Consider the following 21,657-nt stretch of genomic DNA (forward strand, 5'->3'; position numbering starts at 1 on the left):
TGGTGAAGTCCACAAAGCATATTGCATGTAACAAACAGTTACATGACCTACAGCATGGTCTAACAAGGTAATGTTTCTGACATTTTTGGACCACTAAACAACTATTGATTTAGAACCACGTAGAGTCGCAAAGAAAACAGGAGCTGCCACCCCTATTCCAGCACCATTTCAACTTCAACATTTCATCATGATCAAATCACCTCTGCTTAGTCTAATACAGTGACAAGTAAAATATACCAAAAACTATTTAGTCCAGTCAATGTAATCTATATATGATGTGGCTTTCCATGGTTCTGGTGTGTGTGTGTGTGTGTGTGTGTGTGTGTGTGTGTGTGTGTGTGTGTGTGTGTGTGTGTGTGTGTGTGTGTGTGTGTGTGTGTGTGTGTGTGTGTGTGTGTGTGCAAGTAGAAAAAATATGTTCACTCAGTATCATTCTGTCATACTGTACACGCTTTTAGTTTCTGTTGTTCTAGGCTACCTGGCTAAAATGCTTGCTCGCTAGCCTAACTTCCTTTCATGGGCAATGTTAGCTAGTTAACAGTAGCCTTCTACATCTAGCTACATGTTGAACTTCCATCCTCTCAGTCCAGGGGCACAATTTATGAATTTATGGTTGGATCAGAATCGTCGTTATAGTCATTGGCCAGTACGGAGAATTAAGTAAAACCACAAGGCCAAATCCCTATCTCTATCCATGGCTAATTTAGGAAAGGGACATTTTTTGCTAGCCAGACACGGGAGGACAACAACCCAATAATATGCAACAATTCAAGTTGTTTCTGTCAATCACGTATTTCTATCGATGCGATGTAATAGGAGTGAAGCCAAATCCAAACTGGCTTCCCTTTACACTTTTTTTTATGGTGCACCAGGATCAATCACAGTTGAGCTCACTCAGTTTAGCTCAACGATGATTGGCTATTAATTTTTTTTTTTTTTAATATCAAAGGAGGCTAAATGCTCTCTGGCTTCCGTTGCCTTCAATGCTACAGGCGGCAACAATGTCATACTCTTTATGACCAGACAGCATCAGATACATGGCATACACATACAGAGACAGAGGGGCGCTGTTTTTCTCTCTCTAATGCTTTCTCCAGTGAGATACATTCATCCTCTTGCGAATTGAAGGAAAATTATGAAACACAGAGAGAAAGAGAACTTTTTTTCTTGCTACATTTTTGGTGAAGCCTGTCTTCCCTTGGCATCCATGAATACTCGCCTGGGGGGCTGCCTGCAAACATGGGACTGCTGGTTAGCAAGATTTGATTTGGGCCTTCTCCTCTCCACATGGACATGGCGCAGTTCTAGTATCTGTGTTCTACAGTATCTGCATTCTGCGTTCTACAGTATCTGCATTCTGAGTTCTACAGTATCTGCATTCTACAGAATCTGTGTTCTACAGTATCTGCGTTCTACAGTATCTGCGTTCTGCAGTATCTGCGTTCTGCAGCATTTGTGTTCTACAGCATCTGTATTCTACAGTATCTGTGTTCTACAGTATCTGCATTCTACAGTATCTGCGCTCTACAGTATCTGTGTTCTACAGTATCTGCGTTCTACAGTGTCTGCGTTCTACAGTGTCTGCGTTCTACAGTGTCTGCGTTCTACAGTGTCTGCGTTCTACAGTATCTGCGTTCTACAGCATCTCCGTTCTACAGTATCTGCGTTCTACAGTATCTGCGTTCTACAGTATCTGCGTTCTACAGTGTCTGCTCATCTGTTTTCTTCTTAAAGCTTTTTAAAAGCCCGCAAAGACCTTGTTTACATATGGCAAAGGAATTTGCGGTCAGTTCCCTGATAGTTTAGGCTTATGTGTGTTTTAACATGATGCATCTTTCCTACAAACGTAAAATAAGTTTCCCAAAAACACCACGCAGAGATTACGGTTGCTAAGTGCGTTGTTGGAGCATGTGTCGACACTGATAGGATCGAAAGAAAGGAAGCGCTGCTCTCGGATCAGTTTTCTCCATTCAAATCTTTCCTTAAACGTTATAATTATTTCCCAATACTGACAACAGATCAGCCCCTAGAGAGATATTCTCACATATACGGCTGCAAATATTGAGGCGGCTTATTCTAATGCTTACCCAATAAAAAATGCACTAATACACCTCATTGCACACGTTGTCACACATCATGAAATATGTTGAGACAAATTACAGACAGTAGCCTACAAGTAAGCTAAATAAACCTCAATTGATTGAACATGAAATGTATTTCAATAGGATTGAAATAGGCCTATAGATTACTGTTTATATTTGAATGCAGAGTCATCTCGGTTTTCATTTGAAGTTATCTATTTTTTTTTTATACGTCCTTTGTTAGTATTAAATGCAAAGACATTCGCAACTTTGTATTTGACTGTCAACTTTGTTCTGATGTTATCGCAGTCACATAGACATGTTTAGCGGAGATCTTCTGTGTATGAAGTGGACAAAAAAAAGCATCTGACGACGCATTTAGCTGTTCTACTGGTCTGAGCCAACCGTTTAGATTACGAGCGTTTTCACGTGCAACTTTAATAGCGATGGTTATTTGGGAGAAAGCTCTGAGATTTAACGATGCTCCTACGACGGTTCTTACGATGAACTTAAGCCTTAAAATGTTATTGGGGAAACTGGGCCCTGATCTTCATGTCCTGGTGTGAGCCGTTTAGTTTAGCCTTTATCCTCATCACGTAGATGAAAGTAATGTTCTCCGAAAAGTGTAAGAGGACACTGCCAACTGTTACATGTTCACCTGCATTTACTAATAACAGTGGATCTCAAATGAAAACAGAGGAATGAAACGAATGATGGGAGTGGGACACATTGGAAAATGAGATGGTGATAGAAAACGTAAGTAGAAAGTGTAGAGACATTTTAGCATCTCTGATCAGATATGATTTGTTTTTACTTTATTCAAATCAAATGTTATTGGTCACATATACATATATTTAGCGGATGTTGCTGTGAGCGTGGCGAAATGCTTGTAATACTGTAAAAGCAGTAGTGTGGCCTTGCGGTTACTGGTTAGGGATGTAAACTAACGGAGCATAAGCACCCAACTATAAACTCAATCGCTGTGCAGCTGTACAAATATAGGCCTATGTCATGTAGCATGTAAACAACAAGATACTTTGACAAAACAGAAACCACCTGCTGATCAAGGAAACAACAAGTGCTGCAAAATGATCAAGGCTATTGAAGTAATATAATATATAATATAGATTTAAGGGGCTGTGAGAGACTTAAGGGTGAATATACAGTCGCATTTGATCGCGTTGCAATTTGACGCGTATGCCATTGTGACGCTTGGTTCGGGAGTTGCCCTGACTGCCTCAGATTGGAGGGGATCCCCGTGTGCACACAGTTCTTCTCCTGCGCCACAGCAACCATCCCACAGAAACAAGACCCCCCCCCCCCCCCCCCCCCCGTAGCCCGACCAATCAGAACGACAGCAGGCAGCGTGTGTCAATGAGGCGGCGGCAACAGGTGGAGCTCTAAGCCGTCCAGGCCAATCGCTGTCTGAGTGTGGGGGTGTCCCTCACCGAGGGGAGGGTTTTTATGTGAGCCAGATCTGGTTCTGAGCAGAGCAGGGGGAGGGACCAGTCAGAGGCAGAATTCATTCAGGAGAAGCGACTGACCTAGATTCCATTTCCCCCAGGATGGAGAGAGGGTGTGGGTAAACACATCCACTACTACAGATCTCAAGATCCACCATGCAACCCAGTTAGTATAATGATAGTAATAATAACAAGCCATCCGAGTACAGAGACACAAATTACACTGAGACATCTGTACACACATTGGACCACAGCTTGCTGAGCTCAAATCTCTTATCGTCACCTCAAGCTGAGATGGCTAAAAAGAATCTCCCCTTATCGCCTCATTATCCGGTTGAGATGCATGGAATGGTGCTGTGATATAAAGCCCTGTTACATTGACAAACAGTGAGTGTGCAGCCTGTGTTTTGGTCTTGTTTGCCTGTATGTGTGTGTAGTGGAATGTGAGTATGTCGTGGTTGGATTAAGGTTGAGGGTGTATTTTAAATATATGAAAGGGATAAAGTGTGTGTGTGTCATAGAGAGGAGCCCCTGGTACTGTTTCTGTATGTAGTCATGTATCAAATATATCTGACTCAATGAATGTCGTTCAGCTACTGTGACCTAATGCCATGTAACATGTACAATACAACGATGAGGTTTATGCTGATTGGCTGAACGCTTTTGTTTTCTGTTCTTTCAGCGCCACAAGGCTGCGGAGAAGACTGCAAGAGGGTCCCTCCGCCCAAACCCAGGAGGAACCCCAAAACGCAGCTGAGCACCTCCTTCGATGATTCCTGCATCAGGAAGCACATTGGCTCCAAGAGTCACTCCCCCTCTGCCGAGTGCGAGCGCAACCCCTCTCCGCCGAGCGACGAGAGTCCCAGCCACCACTCCGACTCGGATGAGCCTGTCTACATCGAGATGGGCGCCAGTGTTGGGGGCGGCGGGCACACAGAGGCGCCCAAGAGTGAGGACGAGGAGCTGGGAGAGTCTGTGTACGAGGAGATGAAGTACCCTCTCCTGGATGATATGGACTACTGCTGGGAACCCCCAGGGTGCCGCTCCGCCTGCCCCACCCCGGCGCTCCTGGACCCAGAGTCTCTCAACCGCTGCTCCACCCCGCGTAACATTCCCCTATGCGACATCCCTGCGCCGTTTCCCAACTTGCTCACCCACCGGCCGCCCCTCCTGGTGTTCCCCCCTGCGCCGGCCCAGTACTCGCCAAACTCGGACGAGTCCCCGCTCACCCCTCTGGATCCACTGACGAAGCTGCCCATGATGGACAACCCCTGCGCCTACAACAAGTCTCCCACCTCCTCTTCTGAGCCCCCCCTGGCGCACCTTCGCAGGGAGCTGACAGCCACGCCCACCCTGACAGTGTCGGGTCGCTCGTCGGCTCCGCCCCTGCCCTGCACCCTCTACAAGTCCTCAGCCTCCTCAGCCCACGGTTATCAGCGCAGCCACTCAGCCTGCCCCTCTCCCGTCAGCATGGGCCGCTGCCTCACGCCGCTTAGCCTGATGCGCACACCGCCCTTCGACGCACCCATGCCCCTCACGGGCGGGCTGCCGTGCAGCGCCTCCACCACGCCCCATGGAAAGGGCTCGCCCCCACAGGACTGCATAGCTGGGGGCAGGCTGCATGGGTCGATGCAGAACGTATCCACGGGACGCTCACGCACACCGACCAGCCCCCTGGACGAGCTGACCAACCTGTTCACCGCCGGCCGGAACATGATGAAGAAGAACACCGGTGGGAGAAAGTCCAAGGAGCCCGGGGAGAGTGAGTGTCAATCAATCATTCAGTCAATACATCAATCAGTCAATACATCACACCATCATCTATTTGTTACTATAGTTACAGAATCAGTCAAGTTACTATCAGTTACAAGACATCAGTCAATACATCACATCATCTATTTGTTACTATAGTTACAGAATCAGTCAATACATCACACCATCATCTATTTGTTACTATAGTTACAGAGTCAGTCAATGCATCACATCATCTATTTGTTACTATAGTTACAGAGTCAGTCAAGACATCACATCATCTATTTGTCACTATAGTTACAGAGTCAGTCAAGACATCACACCATCATCTATTTGTTACTATAGTTACAGAATCAGTCAATACATCACATCATCTATTTGTCACTATAGTTACAGAGTCAGTCAAGACATCACATCATCTATTTGTCACTATAGTTACAGAGTCAGTCAAGACATCACATCATCTATTTGTCACTATAGTTACAGAGTCAGTCAAGACATCACACCATCATCTATTTGTTACTATAGTTACAGAATCAGTCAATAGCTACATAGAGGTGGAGCAACAAAATAGTTACTCCATGTGTATCCAGTCTGATCCAATATGACTGCCGTGCCATAACCCATACAGTGTAACATTGACACATTGATTCACAAAAAAAACAGCAATGTTTATTTAAATTTTAATGAAATTAGTTGTTAGTGGTCTCATCCACGTCGTATCAACGTAACCCCCTTTTCATCTGGTAAAACAACTTCCAATCCCGCTAAAGTAGGAGATGCTGCTGATAGCAGGATTGCAGGCTATGCCATGGGTGTTTTGTGGCTATTTGCAAGCATTTCCTCCATGAGCCTGTTTAATCTAGGCCCACCGAATGTAGATTGATACAGATCATATGATTTAATCTGGCAGGATTAGAGAGTAGGGCGGCCGGCATTAGGACCTCTCAAACCCTGCAGTGGCATTAAGCCACCACACAGCATTACTGATAAATATGTAAACATCATGTTTAAACACAGGAAGCCAATGTGTCCAGTCCGGGACCCAGACAAAATTACATGAATGGTGAATTCAGATAGGTTCCCAACACCAGAGATGAATACATTTCTATATAACTTCAAAAACGTATTTTTTTCAATCATGAATTCATATTCATATTTAATTTGTATGCATAATTCTGACATTACTTTTCTCCCCGAATGAACGATCTCTATTGAGACATGGCCTGAAACTTTAATGGGCCTCTGATGCAAAGGAATAAAACATGAATTTGTGTTTAAAACCACGTATTTACACATTTGTGTTCCTTGATAATGGGCACAGTGAAGTGTGCGAGTTACTTTTTATCAGATTGGCAGAAAAGAGCAGCCGATGATTTGGAGAGAGATCTAACATACTATAGCAACTAACTTCATTCGGGGAATTCCCACCAGTTGTGTGCATTTGAATCAATTTAGTTCAAAAAGAACTGAGCATGTGTCAATCAATCTGCACTTAACTCCCAGAGCTTCATAGCAACCATCAACTCCAAACCAGTCATAGCAACAGAAGAAGGAGCCTCTGTTATTTCCCTCCCTGTGAGGAAGTGGGCCAATCGCAGTGCAGGTCACGCCCAGCTTCCAACTGATTATGTGCAGGCAGTGGGCTCCTGAGAGACAGCCAAGACTTTTACACCTGATCAAAGAGTTATATTCCTCTGTTGGCCCAATCAGCTAGTAGAGATTTAACCAATCTTCACAGTCACCAATCAGGAGAGAGAAAGAACAGTTGCTGACTTCCTGGAATTATACCACAATTTTCTCTGACTGTTGGACATCTTAGTGGTTGTGGCAAATGTTTGCATCTGGCATTTTATGCAATTTCTGTGTATTTCTTTGGCTTGTGGACAAATGTATGCCTATGTAGTAATGTCTTATTGATGCATGGTTCTGATTTGTCCTTTAGCCCCGGGATATGGCTCATAAACCATGTTCACTCACACTATGTAGCGACGGGGGCAATGCTGTGAAGACTACAGTTTTTTTTTCTTCTTATTTGTTTCTATTGTTGCACCTGCGTCCGGCCAGCCTATTGGGGCTTACGTAATGGCAGGTCCGCTGAGCAACGTTCTATGATTGATCAGGTACGGCGTCCTCTCGCTATCGGGGAGGATAGGCGATAGAAACACAGCTAGCTAGCATGACCCACTTTTCCTCTGGTTCGTCACCTCTATGAGACGTAACAACAAGCACGCACTGGTGACACGCTAGCCTTGTGATATGGGACTTCTGGGAAAGCGGTAATGCACCATAGCGCTCTGCTGGGAATCAACTATGCATGTTAATTTTTTTTTGTTGCAGAGATTGACCAATGTCTTTTATGGAAGGCAGATGTTAGTCTATGTGGGCTGTTGCCTTTTGGTTGTCAAACCGTCGAGGAACGCTCTCTGACTTCCTTTACAAATCTGGACAGAAGAACAGTGTTACCCATAGCAATGTTGTGAATGAGGGATCTAAACGAGAGAGAACATTACAATCATCATATAGGCCTACTTTCACCAAATTCGACAGACTAAGGGTTGCACACATCGCACCGAATGTGGATCGTTTAAAGATCGTCTGCCGATTTTTATGCGAACTGTGTTAAAGGGACATTAATAAAATGTTCAATTTCATATAATCAATGTCCCCTCTAAACTGCGCGTGTGCTCACCTCCTCCACGATTGCCGCGCAGTAGACAAGAGATTGAACTTCACTTGAGTTCACCCCATTAGTTTGCACTTTATAGAATCAACATTATATCACACCCTTTTCATTGCAACAAAACCAAAACAAATCTAACTTTGCAAGATTGAGTCTGTGATTTTGTTGTAGGCAGAGCCAGAGCGCAACGGAGTAGAATTCTATTGGTGGAGATAGCCCACGAGCAGTCGTTCAATTACCCACGAATGAATGAGCTGCGCATGTGCACATTTGTTGACGTTCTTTTCTAGTTAGCGAGTTATTAGCCCAGTTAGAGATACCGCTTCCTACAAACGTCTAGGCTTATGTCTTAATTAAAGGGGCAGTGCTATTTTGTAAAGTGGTTTCTTGCATCATACAACACAATACAATTTACAGTCACCTATTTGGCCCATGATGTTACAGACCAAGGCAAACATAATTAATTAATTTCAAGCCCTTCATAATGTAAAAATGTCATTAAAAGTCTCATGCAATGTAGGTCTGCATTAAACACCACACATATGCCACTGTAGGCTATATCATATAAATCACAATCTACAATCTTGTATGGGATTTGCTCCATTGGTTTTTGTTGGTATAGGCCTGCATTATGCTCAAATAGCCACAATAGTCTATTGGCTACTATCCAAAACTGTAAGGGTACAGCCTCAGTGTTCACTGAGTTCATTGTTCCCTCTATCAGCATGTTAATTGTGCAACCAGAGGGAAAAAATTACTCTTGACCACCTTTACTCCACACACAGAGATGCGTACAAAGCTCTCCTTCGCCCCTCCATTTTGCAAATCTGACCATAATTCTATCCTCCTGATTCCTGCTGGCAAGCAAACATTAAAGCAGGAAGCACCAGTGACTAGATCAATACACAAGTGGTCAGATGAAGCAGATGCTAAGCTACAGGACTGTTTTGCTAGCACAGACTGGACTATGTTCCGGGATTCTAATGGCATTGAGGACTACACCACACCAGTCATTGGCTTCATCAATAAGTGCATCGACAACGTCGTCCCCACAGTGACCGTACGTACATACCCCAACCAGAAGCCATGGATTACAGGCAACATCCGCACTGAGCTAAAGGCTAGAGCTGCCGCTTTCAAGGAGCGGAACTCTAAATCCCGCAATGCCCTCCGAAGAACCATCAAACAGGCAAAGCATCAATACAGGACTAAGATCGAATCCTACTACACTGGCTCTGATACTCGTTGGATGTGGCAGGGCTTGCAAACCATTACAGACTACAAAGAGAAGCACAGCCGAGAGCTACCCAGTGACATCAGCCTACCAGACGAGCTAAACTACTTCTATGCTCCCTTCAAGGCAAATAACACTGAAACATGCATGAGAGCAGCTGTTCCGGAAGACTGTGTGAACATCTCCGCAGCCGATGTGAGTAAGACCTTTAAACAGTTCAACATTCACAAGGCCGCAGGGCCAGACGGATTACCAGGACATGTACTGCGAGCATGCGCTGACCAAATGGCAAGTGTCTTCATGGACATTTTTAACCTCTCCCTGTCCGAGTCTGTAATACCAACATGTTTTAAGCAGACCACCATAGTGCCTGTGCCGCAGAACACTAAGGTAACCTGCCTAAATGACAACCGACCTGTAGCACTCACGTCTGTAGCCATGAAGTGCTTTGAAAGGCTGGACATGGCTCACATCAACACCATTATTCCAGAAACCCTTGACCCACTCCAATTTGCATACGGCCCCAACAGATCCACAGATGATGCAATCTCTATTGCAATCCACACTACCCTTTCCCACCTGGACAAAAGGAACACCTATGTGAGAATGCTGTTCATTGACTACAGCTCAGAGTTCAACACCATAGTGCCCTCAAAGCTCACCAATAAGCTAAGGATCCTGGGACTAGACACCTCCCTCTGCAACTGGATCCTGGACTTCCTGATGGGCCGCCCCCAGGGGGTAAGGGTAGGTAACAACACATCCGCCACGCTGATCCTCAACACAGGGGCCCCTCATGGGTGCTTGCTCAGTCCCCTCCACTGCAGTGGAGCAGGTTGAGAGCTTCAAGTTCCCTGATGTCCACATCACCAACAAACTAACATGGTCCAAGCACGCCAAAACAGTCGTGAAGAGGGCACGACAAAACCTATTCCCCCTCAGGAGACTGAACATATTTGGCATGGGTCCTCAGATCCTCAAAAGGTTCTACAACTGCCCCAACGAGAGCAGGTTGCATCACTGCTTGGTATGGCAACTGCTCTGCCATCCGACCTCAAGGCACTACAGAGGGTAGTGCGTACGGTCCAGTTCATCACTGGGGCCAAGCTTCCTGCCATCCAGGACCTCTATACCAGGCAGTGTCAGAAGGCCCTAAAAATTGTCAAAGACTCCAGCCACCCTAGTCATAGACTGTTCTCTCTGCTACTGCACAGCAAGCGGTACCAGAGCGCCGCCAAGTCTAGGTCCAAAAGGCTTCTAAACAGCTTCTACCCCAAAGCCATAAGACACCTGAACACCTAATCAAACCTGTTGGGTTTGGAGCTGGAGATGATGAATATGAAGTTTAAACATTTTGAAATGTCCCTTTTTAAAGTACTTTCAGCCAGCAAATGCTATTGGTGTGTCCGAGCCCTAACACAGAGAGAAGAAATTGAAATAAGGAAGTATTCAAAGTGGTTACTGGGCCTTTACCTACCCATTGATAATAGCATTTATGCAATTCACAGCCTGGATGTCTCCATGGCAACTGGAACAAACAGCATTATTTCCCAGCATACCCATAGTTTATAGCTCCCACAGCGCATGGGTGACACCAAGTGGCCGTATAGCGGTAGTGCAGTATGAATACATAGATATTACAGATTTACTTATATTTTTCATCTTCTTTATGGTGTATAGGCTATGTTTACTAGTTATTTTTGTGTGGACATAACTTGGTATTTTACGGTACATTGACTGTTTGTCCTCTGTTACAGCCAAATCCAAGAGTAAGTCTCACAGCGTGTCAAAACGTGATGGCAAGGAGCGGCACAGTCACAAGGAGTCCAAACGGGAGAGTAAGGATCGTAGCAAAGAGTATTCTTCTCACCTACGCAACACCAAGGACAGGAGCTGTAGCAGCGTGGAGCCGCTGCCCAGGCGATATAGCAAAGACCAAGGTTGTAACAGTGTGGAGCCCTTGCCTATGAAACGGGACAGCAGAGACCGGGGTTGTAACAGTGTGGAGCCCTTGCCTATGAAACGGGACAGTAAAGGCAGAGGTTGTAAAAGTGTGGAACTCCCGCCTGTCAGACGGGACAGTAAAGACAGAAGTGTCCACGGCATGGAGCCGTTACTACAACTGGACAGCAAAGACTCTCCCCGGAATGGTGTGGAGTCCAGACACGACAGCAAAGACTCTCCCCGGAATGGTGTGGATTCCAGACATGACAGCAAAGACTCTCCCCGGAATGGTGTGGATTCCAGACACGACAGCAAAGACTCTCCCCGGAATGGTGTGGAGTCCAGACAATACAGCAAAGACTCTCCCCGGAATGGTGTGGAGTCCAGACACGACAGCAAAGACTCTCCCCGGAATGGTGTGGATTCCAGACAATACAGCAAAGACTCTCCCCGGAATGGTGTGGATTCCAGACACGACAGCAAAGACTCTCCACGGAATGGTGTGGAGTCCAGACACGACAGCAAAGACTCTCTCCGGAATGGTGTGGAGTCCAGACACGACAGAAAAGACTCTCCCCGGAATGGTGTGGATTCCAGACACGACAGAAAAGACTCTCCCCGGAATGGTGTGGAGTCCAGACCAGACAGCAAAGACTCTCCCCGGAATGGTGTGGAGTCCAGACCAGACAGCAAAGAAAGGCTCAGCCACCAGAACCCACCAGAACTTCTACCCAGGCAAGATAGCAAAGACCAAAACAGGAACGGAGTTGATTCGAGACATGACCGCAAAGTACGAATGGATCAGCCACCAGAGCTCCTACCAAGGCAAGATAGCAAAGACCAAAACAGGAACGGAGTTGATTCGAGACATGACCGCAAAGTACGAATGGATCAGCCACCAGAGCTTCTACCCAGACAAAAAAGCAAAGATTCACCCAGAAATGGCATTGAGTGCAGACGTAATAGCAAAGACAGAGACAGGGAAAGCTATAGCCTAGAGTCTAGACATGAGGGCAAAGAACAAAGTTACAATGGAATGGAGCCCTTCCCCTTCCCCCGACAGGAAATCAAAGAGTCAGACAGAAACGGCCTTGAAGCCAGCAGGCGTGACAGCAAGGACAGAAGCTGCAATGGCTCAGAGCTGCCCCCCCGGCGCGATAGCTACGGCAAGAGTGCCAATAGGGTAGATCTTAGGTGCGTCAATAAAGACCGGGTTGGTCATAGCTCAGAGGTCTTGCCCAGGCGTGATGTCAGAGATAGGGGGACCTATAGCGTTGAGCAATCAAAAGCACAAGCGAGGAACGGTGTATCAGGGCAACAACAATCATCGACTGCCACACCAACTCGGCATGGGAGACCTGCTGGCAGTTCGCCAATGGTGTTTGGATCTGGCAATACAGGTGAGGGTAGCCCAAATGAAATTGCAATCCTTCAACACAACCCGACACCATGAAGTGACTGTGGTAAATTATTTACAGACACTAAGCATGTCCTCATCAAGCACAATCATCTGCAACGTTTAGAAAGATGCTATACTGTTGATTGCAATAACATGCCATTTACTGAGAGTTAGTAGTCTATCCATAATAAAAACAATTTAAAAAAAGTGAGCATTCTCTGACTGGGTTGGGTAACTAACATGTATATAACCAAGGTAGTAAGGTTCACAATGGGTAACAACTGGTTGAATCAACATTGTTTCCATGCCATTTCCTCACACAAAAAAATCTATATGACGTTGAATCAACTTGGAAAACTGATTGGATTTGCAAAAAGTTATCAATTTAAGGGAATTTTGTATTTTTTTTCACCCAACTTTGAACCTTAATCCAATGTTGATTTCCCATTAAATTCATGTTAGTTGAATTAAATGTAAATCAAAAATATGCCCAGTGGCTTATTATTTATATTTGAAGTTATTGGCATAAAATAAACCTGCTGAAGTAAACTATATATTTAAAGCATTTATTTAAGCCTACTAGCTGAAAAAAAACAATCCAAACATCAGTTTTGCAAGTGCTTGTTAGTTTGGGCAGGCCGGTTTGTAGAATCTCATTGCTTTGATGGGATATAGGTTTTCAGCAATAGGTAAATTGGCTATTGAAATTGGTAGCTAAGTTAAGATAACTATTCAGCGACCCACTGTCGAAATGAGTTTAAGCAAAGTTGTGAGGACTATGTGTAGCCTTCTGAATGAGCTTGTTAGCTAGCTAGCTAGACATTGATAATATTTCATATTCTGTGCACACCCTTCACCAGGTGCATGTGCTTTTTGAAACACCGTATAGCCTGAAAAAGCTAGTAGCTTAGGCTAAACAACATTAAAGTAAATTCGATTCCAAGCATTATCTTATAGACAAGACATAAGAACATGGTGAGAGTACAATATTTATTCTGGTCTGAAAAGATGGCAACGGGTATCAATGCATGTGGCGGGTTTGAGATTGTGTTTAGGCTCTTACAACTGTGTGTTGTTTCACCGTAACATTTTGTTTTGTTGTATGTAAACCGTTAAAGAGTGAGCTCAATTAATGAATTGAAATGCATTTGTCCCTCTTTATAGAGCTGAAACCAGCACTTACGAAGTATGGCCACTCCTCCTCTGCCCCAGTTACACCCTCTCCCTTAGGGACCCCACAGAGGCAAGCATCAGAGGCACAGGTAAGTCAATGAAATATAGGCCCCTCCTGCAGACCTGGATAAATATAGATTTGTTTTCTTTCATTCTTGAGATGTGCTTGATTTACTTTCCCTGGTTTCCCTGGTTTCCCCACGCGTCCCAGATGCCCTGGAAGTGTGGGGACAGCACCATGCTGGAGCAGATCGAGAGGAAACGCTCCCTGTGCATGGAGATCCGTTCCAGGCAGCAGCCAGACAGGAACACCCCGGACAGGAACCTCTGTAAGCAGGACAGCAAGCCTACCCTCCCCATCTGGGGGAAGAGCAACGGAGCCAAAAAGATCCGGCCTCCCCCCTACCCAACACAAACCACCGTGTTCTGGGACACAGCCATCTGACAATAACCCGCTTGGCCTCACGCCCATCCTCCTTCTGAACTCTGTGCCTTCTGATTGGCCCTCTCCACATCAGAGGTGTCAGGGGCAGCCAATAAGAGCAGGGGGGGGGGTCGCTGATGTCAAAGGACAATGGTGGTTACCATAGCAACATTTCTGGTTGTTCAGGTTGTCATTTTTTCTTATCACCAGTGATATTTGATATTTTTCTATTTCGTGTGACTTCGTATGAATAGATATTTTCTAAACAAAAAGCTATGAAGCAGCAAAAAACGATGTAGTTGTAGATCAATCCGATGTAGTTTTTTAAAAATGTTTTTTGTTTTGGTATTTAACATTTTAAAGCATAGTCTATCAAGCATAATTCTTTATGCCAAGTGCTTAATTAATTTCCAATGCTAGACGTACTCTTTTGAATGTAGGATATTCTGACAGTCAACACGCTGTCACTGTTGAGGAGTTCAGTTGACATACAATACGATACCTGTCAAAAGTTTGGACACGCCTACTCATTCAAAGGTTTTTCTTTAATTTTTACAATTTTCTAGGTTGTAGAATAATAGTGAAGATAACAAAACTATGAAATAACACATATTGAATAAGGTAGTAACCAAAAAAGTAATTTATATTTGAGATTCTTCAAAGTAGCCACCCTTTGCCTTGATGACACCTATGCACACTCTTGGCATTCTCTCAACCATCTTCACCTGGAATGCTTTTCCAATAGTCTTGAAGGAGTTCCCACATATGCTGAGCACATGTTGGCTGCTTTTCCTTCACTTTGCGGTCTAACTCATCCCAAACCATCTCAATTGGGTTCAGGTCGGGTGATTGTGGAGGCCATCTGATGCAACACTCCATCACTCTACTTATTGGTCAAATAGCCCTTACACAGCATGGAGATCTGTTGGGTCAATGTCCTGTTGAAAAACAAATGATAATCCCACGAAGCGCAAACCAGATGGGATGGCGTATTGCTGCAGAATGCCATGCTAGCCATGCTGGTTAAGTGTGCCTTGAATTCTAAATAAATCACTGACAGTGTCACCAGCAAAGCACCCCCACACCATCACACCTTCTCCTCCATGCTTCACGGCGGGAACCACACATGGAGATCATCTATTCATCTACTCTGCATCTCACAAAGACATTTGGAACCAAAAATCTCAAATTCAGACTCATCAGACGTAAGGACAGATTTCCACCGGTCTAATGTCCATTGCTAGTGTTTCTTGGCCCAAACAGTCTCTTCTTCTTATTGGTGTCCTTTAGCAGTGGTTTCTTTGCAGCAATTCGACCACGAAGGCCTGATTCAAGCTATCTCCTCTGAACAGTTGATGTGGAGATGTGTCTGTTACTTGAACTCTGTAAAGCATTTATTTGGGCTGTAATCTGAGGTGCAGTTAATTGCCGATTTCTGAGGCTGGTAACTCTAATGAACTTATCCTCTGCAGCATAGTTAACTCTGGGTCTTCCTTTCCTGTGGCGGTCCTCATGAGAGTCAGTTTCATCATAGCGCTTGATGGTTTTTGTGACTGCACTGAAGAAATGTTCAAAGTTCTTGAAATTTTCCAGATTGACTGACTTTCATGTTTTAAAGTCATGACTGACTGTCGTTTCTCTTTGTTTATTTGAACTGTTCTTGCCATTATATGGACTTGGACTTTTACCAAATAGGGCTATCTTCTGTATACCACCCCTACCTACCTTGTCACAGCATAACTGATTGGCTCAAACTCATTAAGAAGGAAAGAAATTCCACAAATGAACTTTTAACAAGGCACACCTGTTAATTGAAATATATTCCAGGTGACTACCTCATGAAGCTGGTTGAGAGAATACAAAGAGTGTGCAAAGCTGTCAAGGCAAAGGGTGGCTACTTTGAAGAATCTCAAATATATTTAGATTTGTTTAACACTTTTTTGGTTACTACATGATTCCGTATGTGTTATTTCATTGTTGTGATGTCTTCACTAGTCTACAATGTAGTAAAACCCTTGAATGAGTAGGTGTGTCCAAACTTTTGACTGGTACTGTAGGTTTCTATCTGAGCCATACATGTCGATCTAAATACCTGGCTCTGGTTGCCATGGGCCAATGTGTTCTAGAATGTATAATACTTAGTTCCAGAACAGGTCAGGAATCTTGTGCTTCAGTTTGTAAGTTCACTAGCTGTGTAGTCAGAGCCTTTGATGAGGATTTCTTAGTAATGAGATGGGTTTGCTGGCATGTAGTACACAAGTGACAATTATTGATGACATTAAACGAAGATGGAAACAAGGGTGGGTCGGGGAGATAAACGTAAACCTATTATCCCAAACCAGTCAAAGCCTGTGGAGGTCAATTGTGGATGGTGACGTTGCACTTTGCAAGGGTTGGTTATTTAATGTGGGTTGGTGGCAATTGCTGGCACAGGTCAGCTGTCCCACTCCGCCAGGCACATTGAGGGCTTCTGTTCACAGAGTAGATACTGTACTCAATCCACACGTTATCATTGGTTGGCTGCGTGGTATGGTCGCGGACGATTGGCTGTGTGTGACATGCCATCACCAATGACTGGCTGTCTGTGACGCATTACCCCCTGGGATTGGCGGCTGCTTGGTGGCATACATTTTAGGCATCAGATGATAAGGACCTATAGCGTGGTCACAGCTCTGCCCAAGTATTAAGAACATAGAACAAGGGTTGCACAAGGACCTACAGATCAAGACTTAAGGTTAATCATTAAAACTGCACTACCCATAACATTCAATTAGGCTGTATCCATGACCACCGGCTCAACTTCTCTTTCAACCTCCTGCATCGTCTGCAGTGATTATTTTTTTTGTACGTAAGAAATGCAATGTCTGCATATAATTTTTTTTTCTTCCCCAGAATGCCCCTCTGATCTCCTTTTCCTGTCTTGTCCATAGACCTTGCCAGGCTACCCAGACTCCTTGCTCTGGTCAAAAGCTACATTAGTTTCTTCTCCACGATGAGTCTGGATCTGAGTACCTCCCCTGACAACTTCTAGAATGGAAATCCATTCTCGACAATCTGATTGGTCGCAGAAACCAATGGGTTGGGCCAGAGCTAAAACACACGTGGGTAAAGCGACATTTGACAATTTGTCATTGGCTTTGATACTCTGATTGGTTAGAAATGATCCAATCGCTGATGACTTTTGTACGACACCCCTCATTTTTTTACATCACTACAAACGACTTCAATGATGTCAGTCTCAGACTGAAGTCTGTAGCGATAAATTTAGTTTGAGTCGTCAGGCAAGCATAGACCAGCATGCACCTGTAGTCAAGGTGAGTCAGGAGTTGCCTCTAACTGCTGGTCCAGTGCCATCTTTTTTAATGATCTCCTATTGGTTAAGGTTAGGATTTGGGTAATCTGACCCCAGATCTGTGTTGCGGGCAACTTCTACATGAATCACTTTGAGGATATTTAAGGTGCAATGCACTGTAGTGACGTTGGACATTGAAATGGATTAGAGACTTAAATCTGCCCATCCATTGGCAGACATGAGCAGCAGGCCAATAGGAGTGGAGGAAAGGAAACCTAGGAGTAGCATGAACAACCTAACTGGTTAAACCAGTGCAATACCCCTTCCATTGAGAAATCAACACGGCGGTCCGCACCAAGTCCCTTATACCTGTGCGTGTGTGTGTTAGTGTGTGCCGAGCTACACTGTATGCAGGTCAACTCTGAAATGATTGTTTGAAACATGAACATTTCTTACAGCGCAGGTCCGAAATGTATAACGATGTTTAACTATCTTTTTTTTTTTGTGTGTGTAAATAATGTGCAGTGTGAAAGCTAGAGAAAGAACACAGCGCTGACTGTGCTCTTCATTTTGAAAAGGAAAAGAAGAAAGAGGAAAAAAAAAACATGTTTGAGAAAGAAGTACTGTATGCTGATTGGTTCTGTTGTCGAGATAAATAAATATGAACTTGGTCTCACTGTGGAAGAGATGGGAATCCCGGTGAAATATGTGATTGTGCTTTTGGTCTTTACATTTTACTCCGATTTACTTGGATACATATGTGGTTTTCGATAAGAGTAACCTTACAAATAAGTTAAAGTTAATGGAAAAGGTCCCTGTAAATGATACACAAGGATTTTTTCATTGTGGATAAAACTTTAAAGAGTAAAGACATTTGCGTATCTGTAATACAAACATGGCAGAGCTCGATTTGATAAGAAATGCAAAACAATAACAGCACGACTGTAATAATCAGCACCAACATGAACATAATTGATAGTCACACCACAAGAAACTAAATTAAACGAATTAATTTGTCATTTCATTTTACACAACTAAAAAACGGTATATAAAACCGTTATGATGTAGGAAAAAAAATGGGACCAGTGCATTTCAAAGCCGTAATAGCTGTAGTGTAAATTATAAATTATAAACAGGGTAGTTTGGGTCCTGGATGCTGATTGGCTGAAACAGCATTCCAGCCGTGTGTATATCAGACAATATACCACGGCATTGACACAAAAATATTTGTTACCGACAAACAGTAAACACGTTTTTAATTTTTTTTATAGCAATAAGGCACCTTGGGGGTTTGTGATATATGGCCAATATCCAAGAACAGCCCTTAGCCGTGGTATATTGGCCATATACCACACCCCTGGCGCCTTGTCGCTTAATTCTAACATTATGACATGGATATTGATACAACAATACTAGATTATTGGTTATTTTAACTACACATGTTAAGATTATTTCTGATTAAGGCATACTGTGTCTTTTGGCCTGTAGTCTTTGTTGGAGTGAATAGCTGGTTTTCCAATGATGAGCGCTCTGAGTAATCCAGTGTGTTCACATGCCTTACTCCTTTCCCAGTGTCCACTGTCACTTCCTGATCTGGGAGGTGCTCAGTGCAGGTTGATCAGTGCTGAACCATTGTGCCAATAGATGGGTTAGTGGACAAAGTCACGAAAACAATGAGCAAGCTTTAAAATGGGGCAGAACGCTGTGTGTCGTTCTGATTCTGGATGGCCAAATACTGTAGCTATAGCAACAATGACAAAAAGCAGCTATGTGGGGAATCCTAGGTGGCTTGTTTTTTATCTTGTTTTGAGGTGTTTTGACTGTCACGTCGATGCTAATATGGCTCAAATTCACTAGCTAAACAACAACTGTAACGTATTTGAGACAACAAGTGCCCATTGAGCACATTAATTTATGTTTTCAATAAACACTGGACATGAAATATAGTTTACATGTTGTCAACCATCTAAGCCAACCCCGTCTGTTTTGCCCCATAGTTGCACACGCGTCGGTTTTGTTGCTAAACAACCAACCCATCTATGACCTGGCCAATGGTCTCCATTACGAAGTCAGTTAAAGGGATAGTTCAGCAAAATGACATCATCCTCCACATTTGATAGATGTTTCCTTCCCTTGAAAGTGGTCTATGGACTAGTATAGACTGCAATCCACACTATGGTTTCGTTATACTAGCCACCATAGTCAAAAATGGTAAATAGTAGTAGATGATGATTGTATGCATCCCTGACAAGTGGGACAGGGCGCTGACAGGGCTAGCATAGCACAGCATTGTGACAGTGATGTAGTGGGGTCGGGGTAGTTTGGTAATCATATGAGGCAACTTGACTTATGGATGAAATAGGAGGTGACGTGGCCTGGGGTGGTCTAGTGGTGTGGAGCACATGTACGATGTGCCGCTGCCAGCAAGGATTGAAATCTGTTCTACTGCGTTTTCAGAACACGCTCTTCTCTCTCAATCCAATAAACATACAAAATACCAACAAAACAAGTCTATTTAAGAAAAGAAATCGGAGGTGACATAAGGTGTTCAGCCCTTGGTACACACGTGGCAGCGGCTGGCCTGCTGGCGCTGTTGATCGGCGGCCTTCAACACGCTAGGGACGGGGCCGGGGCCAAACTGCTCGTCCAGGGAAACATGGGTCAGCCAGAAGCTGTAGACATTGGCGAAGTAGTGGCATGTGCCCCGCGGGCCCTGGCACTCCACAAAGGGCTGGGCACGGAAGTCTCGCAGGCAGCTGCCGGATGAGGTCAGAGATTGGCCGCCACCCTCGTCGCCCGCTCCAGAGTGCTGGAGAGACGAGAGGATAGTGTGAGCGATATACAGTCATATACACACACAAACACAGAGATCCCCCCCTACCACCACACACTCACCATGAGGAAGGAGTAGCCAGCCCACAGACTCCTCCACCCAGGGGGGCAGGTGGGGGCGATATAATCCTGGCTGTGCACTGCCACAGCGGGTGAGGGTGTCTCACACACGGCACAGCGGCTGATATGGGCGCGGATGTCGTGGCCCGACACGGGCATCATGGGCACGGCAGCGGTGGTGGAAAGCCAGTAGGATTTGTCATTGCGGCTGGCGTAGTCACAGGTACCTGTGTTGCAGTAGGAGAAGGGCATGGTGCTGAAGATACGCAGACATGAGCCGGCCTGGCCTGGAGGGAGGACAGAGAGAGAGAAGGGCAGGGCAGGGCAGGGGAGAGAGAGAGAAGGGCAGGGGAGAGAGAGAGAGAGGGGCAGGGGAGAGCAAGCGAGAAGGGCGGGGGGAGGAGAGAGAGAGTTGTGTACATGTGAATCAGGGTTGTTGGTCAATTCCTTTTTTTATTCAGCCAATTCAGGAAGTAAAAAGAAATTCCAATTCTATTTTTTCCTCATAGGAAAACTGAACTCTGATGTGAATAGATTGAAAGACAGACATGAACACATTGATGAGCTGACACAAAATGGAGATACCTTATTAGTCAGTATCCTCTCTCTCACCCCCCCACACACACTACCTCTACCTACCCCTATACACCTCTCCACTCGGCCAACCCCTCCACACCCCTACAACCCCCTACATTCGGCCCACCCCTACACACCCCTCCACACCCTCAGCCCACCCCTCCACACCCATCTAGGGGTTCGTACGTACCCAGGTCCTGTGTGTGTGTCCTCTCCTGCCCCTCCAGGTAGAACAGGCTATAGCCGGTCCACAGGGGGCTGCTGCCCTCGGGACACACAGGGACCTCCACCGACTGGCTGTGGATCACCAGCAGGAAGCCTGAACTCACAGAGCCAGTGGAACCGGGGTAGCCACGGTCACCCTGAGAACCCGGAGGACCTGTGAGGAGGAAGAGTATACAGTGCCTTGCGAAAGTATTCGGCCCCCTTGAACTTTGCGACCTTTTGCCACATTTCAGGCTTCAAACATAAAGATATAAAACTGTAGTTTTTTGTGAAGAATCAACAACAAGTGGGACACAATCATGAAGTGGAACGACATTTATTGGATATTTCAAAAAAATTGAACAAATCAAAAACTGAAAAATTGGGCGTGCAAAATTATTCAGCCCCTTTACTTTCAGTGCAGCAAACTCTCTCTAGAAGTTCAGTGAGGATCTCTGAATGATCCAATGTTGACCTAAATGACTAATGATGATAAATACAATCCACCTGTGTGTAATCAAGTCTCCGTATAAATGCACC

At 44.8% G+C, this 21,657-nt stretch overlaps 2 protein-coding genes across 2 annotated transcripts in view; one reads left to right on the forward strand and one right to left on the reverse strand.

The window, feature by feature from the left end:
* LOC139377233 (neuronal tyrosine-phosphorylated phosphoinositide-3-kinase adapter 2-like) overlaps positions 1-14,174 on the forward strand; it is a 29,393-nt gene extending 15,219 nt beyond the window's left edge. Inside the window, exons 4-9 of the mRNA XM_071120239.1 lie at positions 4,227-5,306; positions 10,971-11,405; positions 11,853-11,892; positions 11,983-12,557; positions 13,721-13,820; positions 13,934-14,174. Of these exons, the coding sequence (XP_070976340.1) occupies positions 4,227-5,306; positions 10,971-11,405; positions 11,853-11,892; positions 11,983-12,557; positions 13,721-13,820; positions 13,934-14,174 (2,471 nt within the window). The remainder of the gene's footprint in view (positions 1-4,226; positions 5,307-10,970; positions 11,406-11,852; positions 11,893-11,982; positions 12,558-13,720; positions 13,821-13,933) is intronic.
* A 4,106-nt stretch (positions 14,175-18,280) lies between these two features.
* Positions 18,281-21,657, reverse strand: part of LOC139376714 (collagen alpha-4(IV) chain-like) — a 78,058-nt gene continuing 74,681 nt past the window's right edge. The window contains exons 46-48 of the mRNA XM_071119588.1: positions 21,104-21,292; positions 20,341-20,624; positions 18,281-20,254 (exon numbers count right to left, since the gene is read on the reverse strand). Coding sequence (XP_070975689.1) covers positions 19,994-20,254; positions 20,341-20,624; positions 21,104-21,292 — 734 coding nt within the window. The 3' untranslated portion in view covers positions 18,281-19,993. The remainder of the gene's footprint in view (positions 20,255-20,340; positions 20,625-21,103; positions 21,293-21,657) is intronic.

The sequence above is a fragment of the Oncorhynchus clarkii genome, chromosome 20, assembly GCF_045791955.1.
Source record: "Oncorhynchus clarkii lewisi isolate Uvic-CL-2024 chromosome 20, UVic_Ocla_1.0, whole genome shotgun sequence".
Taxonomy (NCBI): Eukaryota; Metazoa; Chordata; class Actinopteri; order Salmoniformes; family Salmonidae; genus Oncorhynchus; species Oncorhynchus clarkii.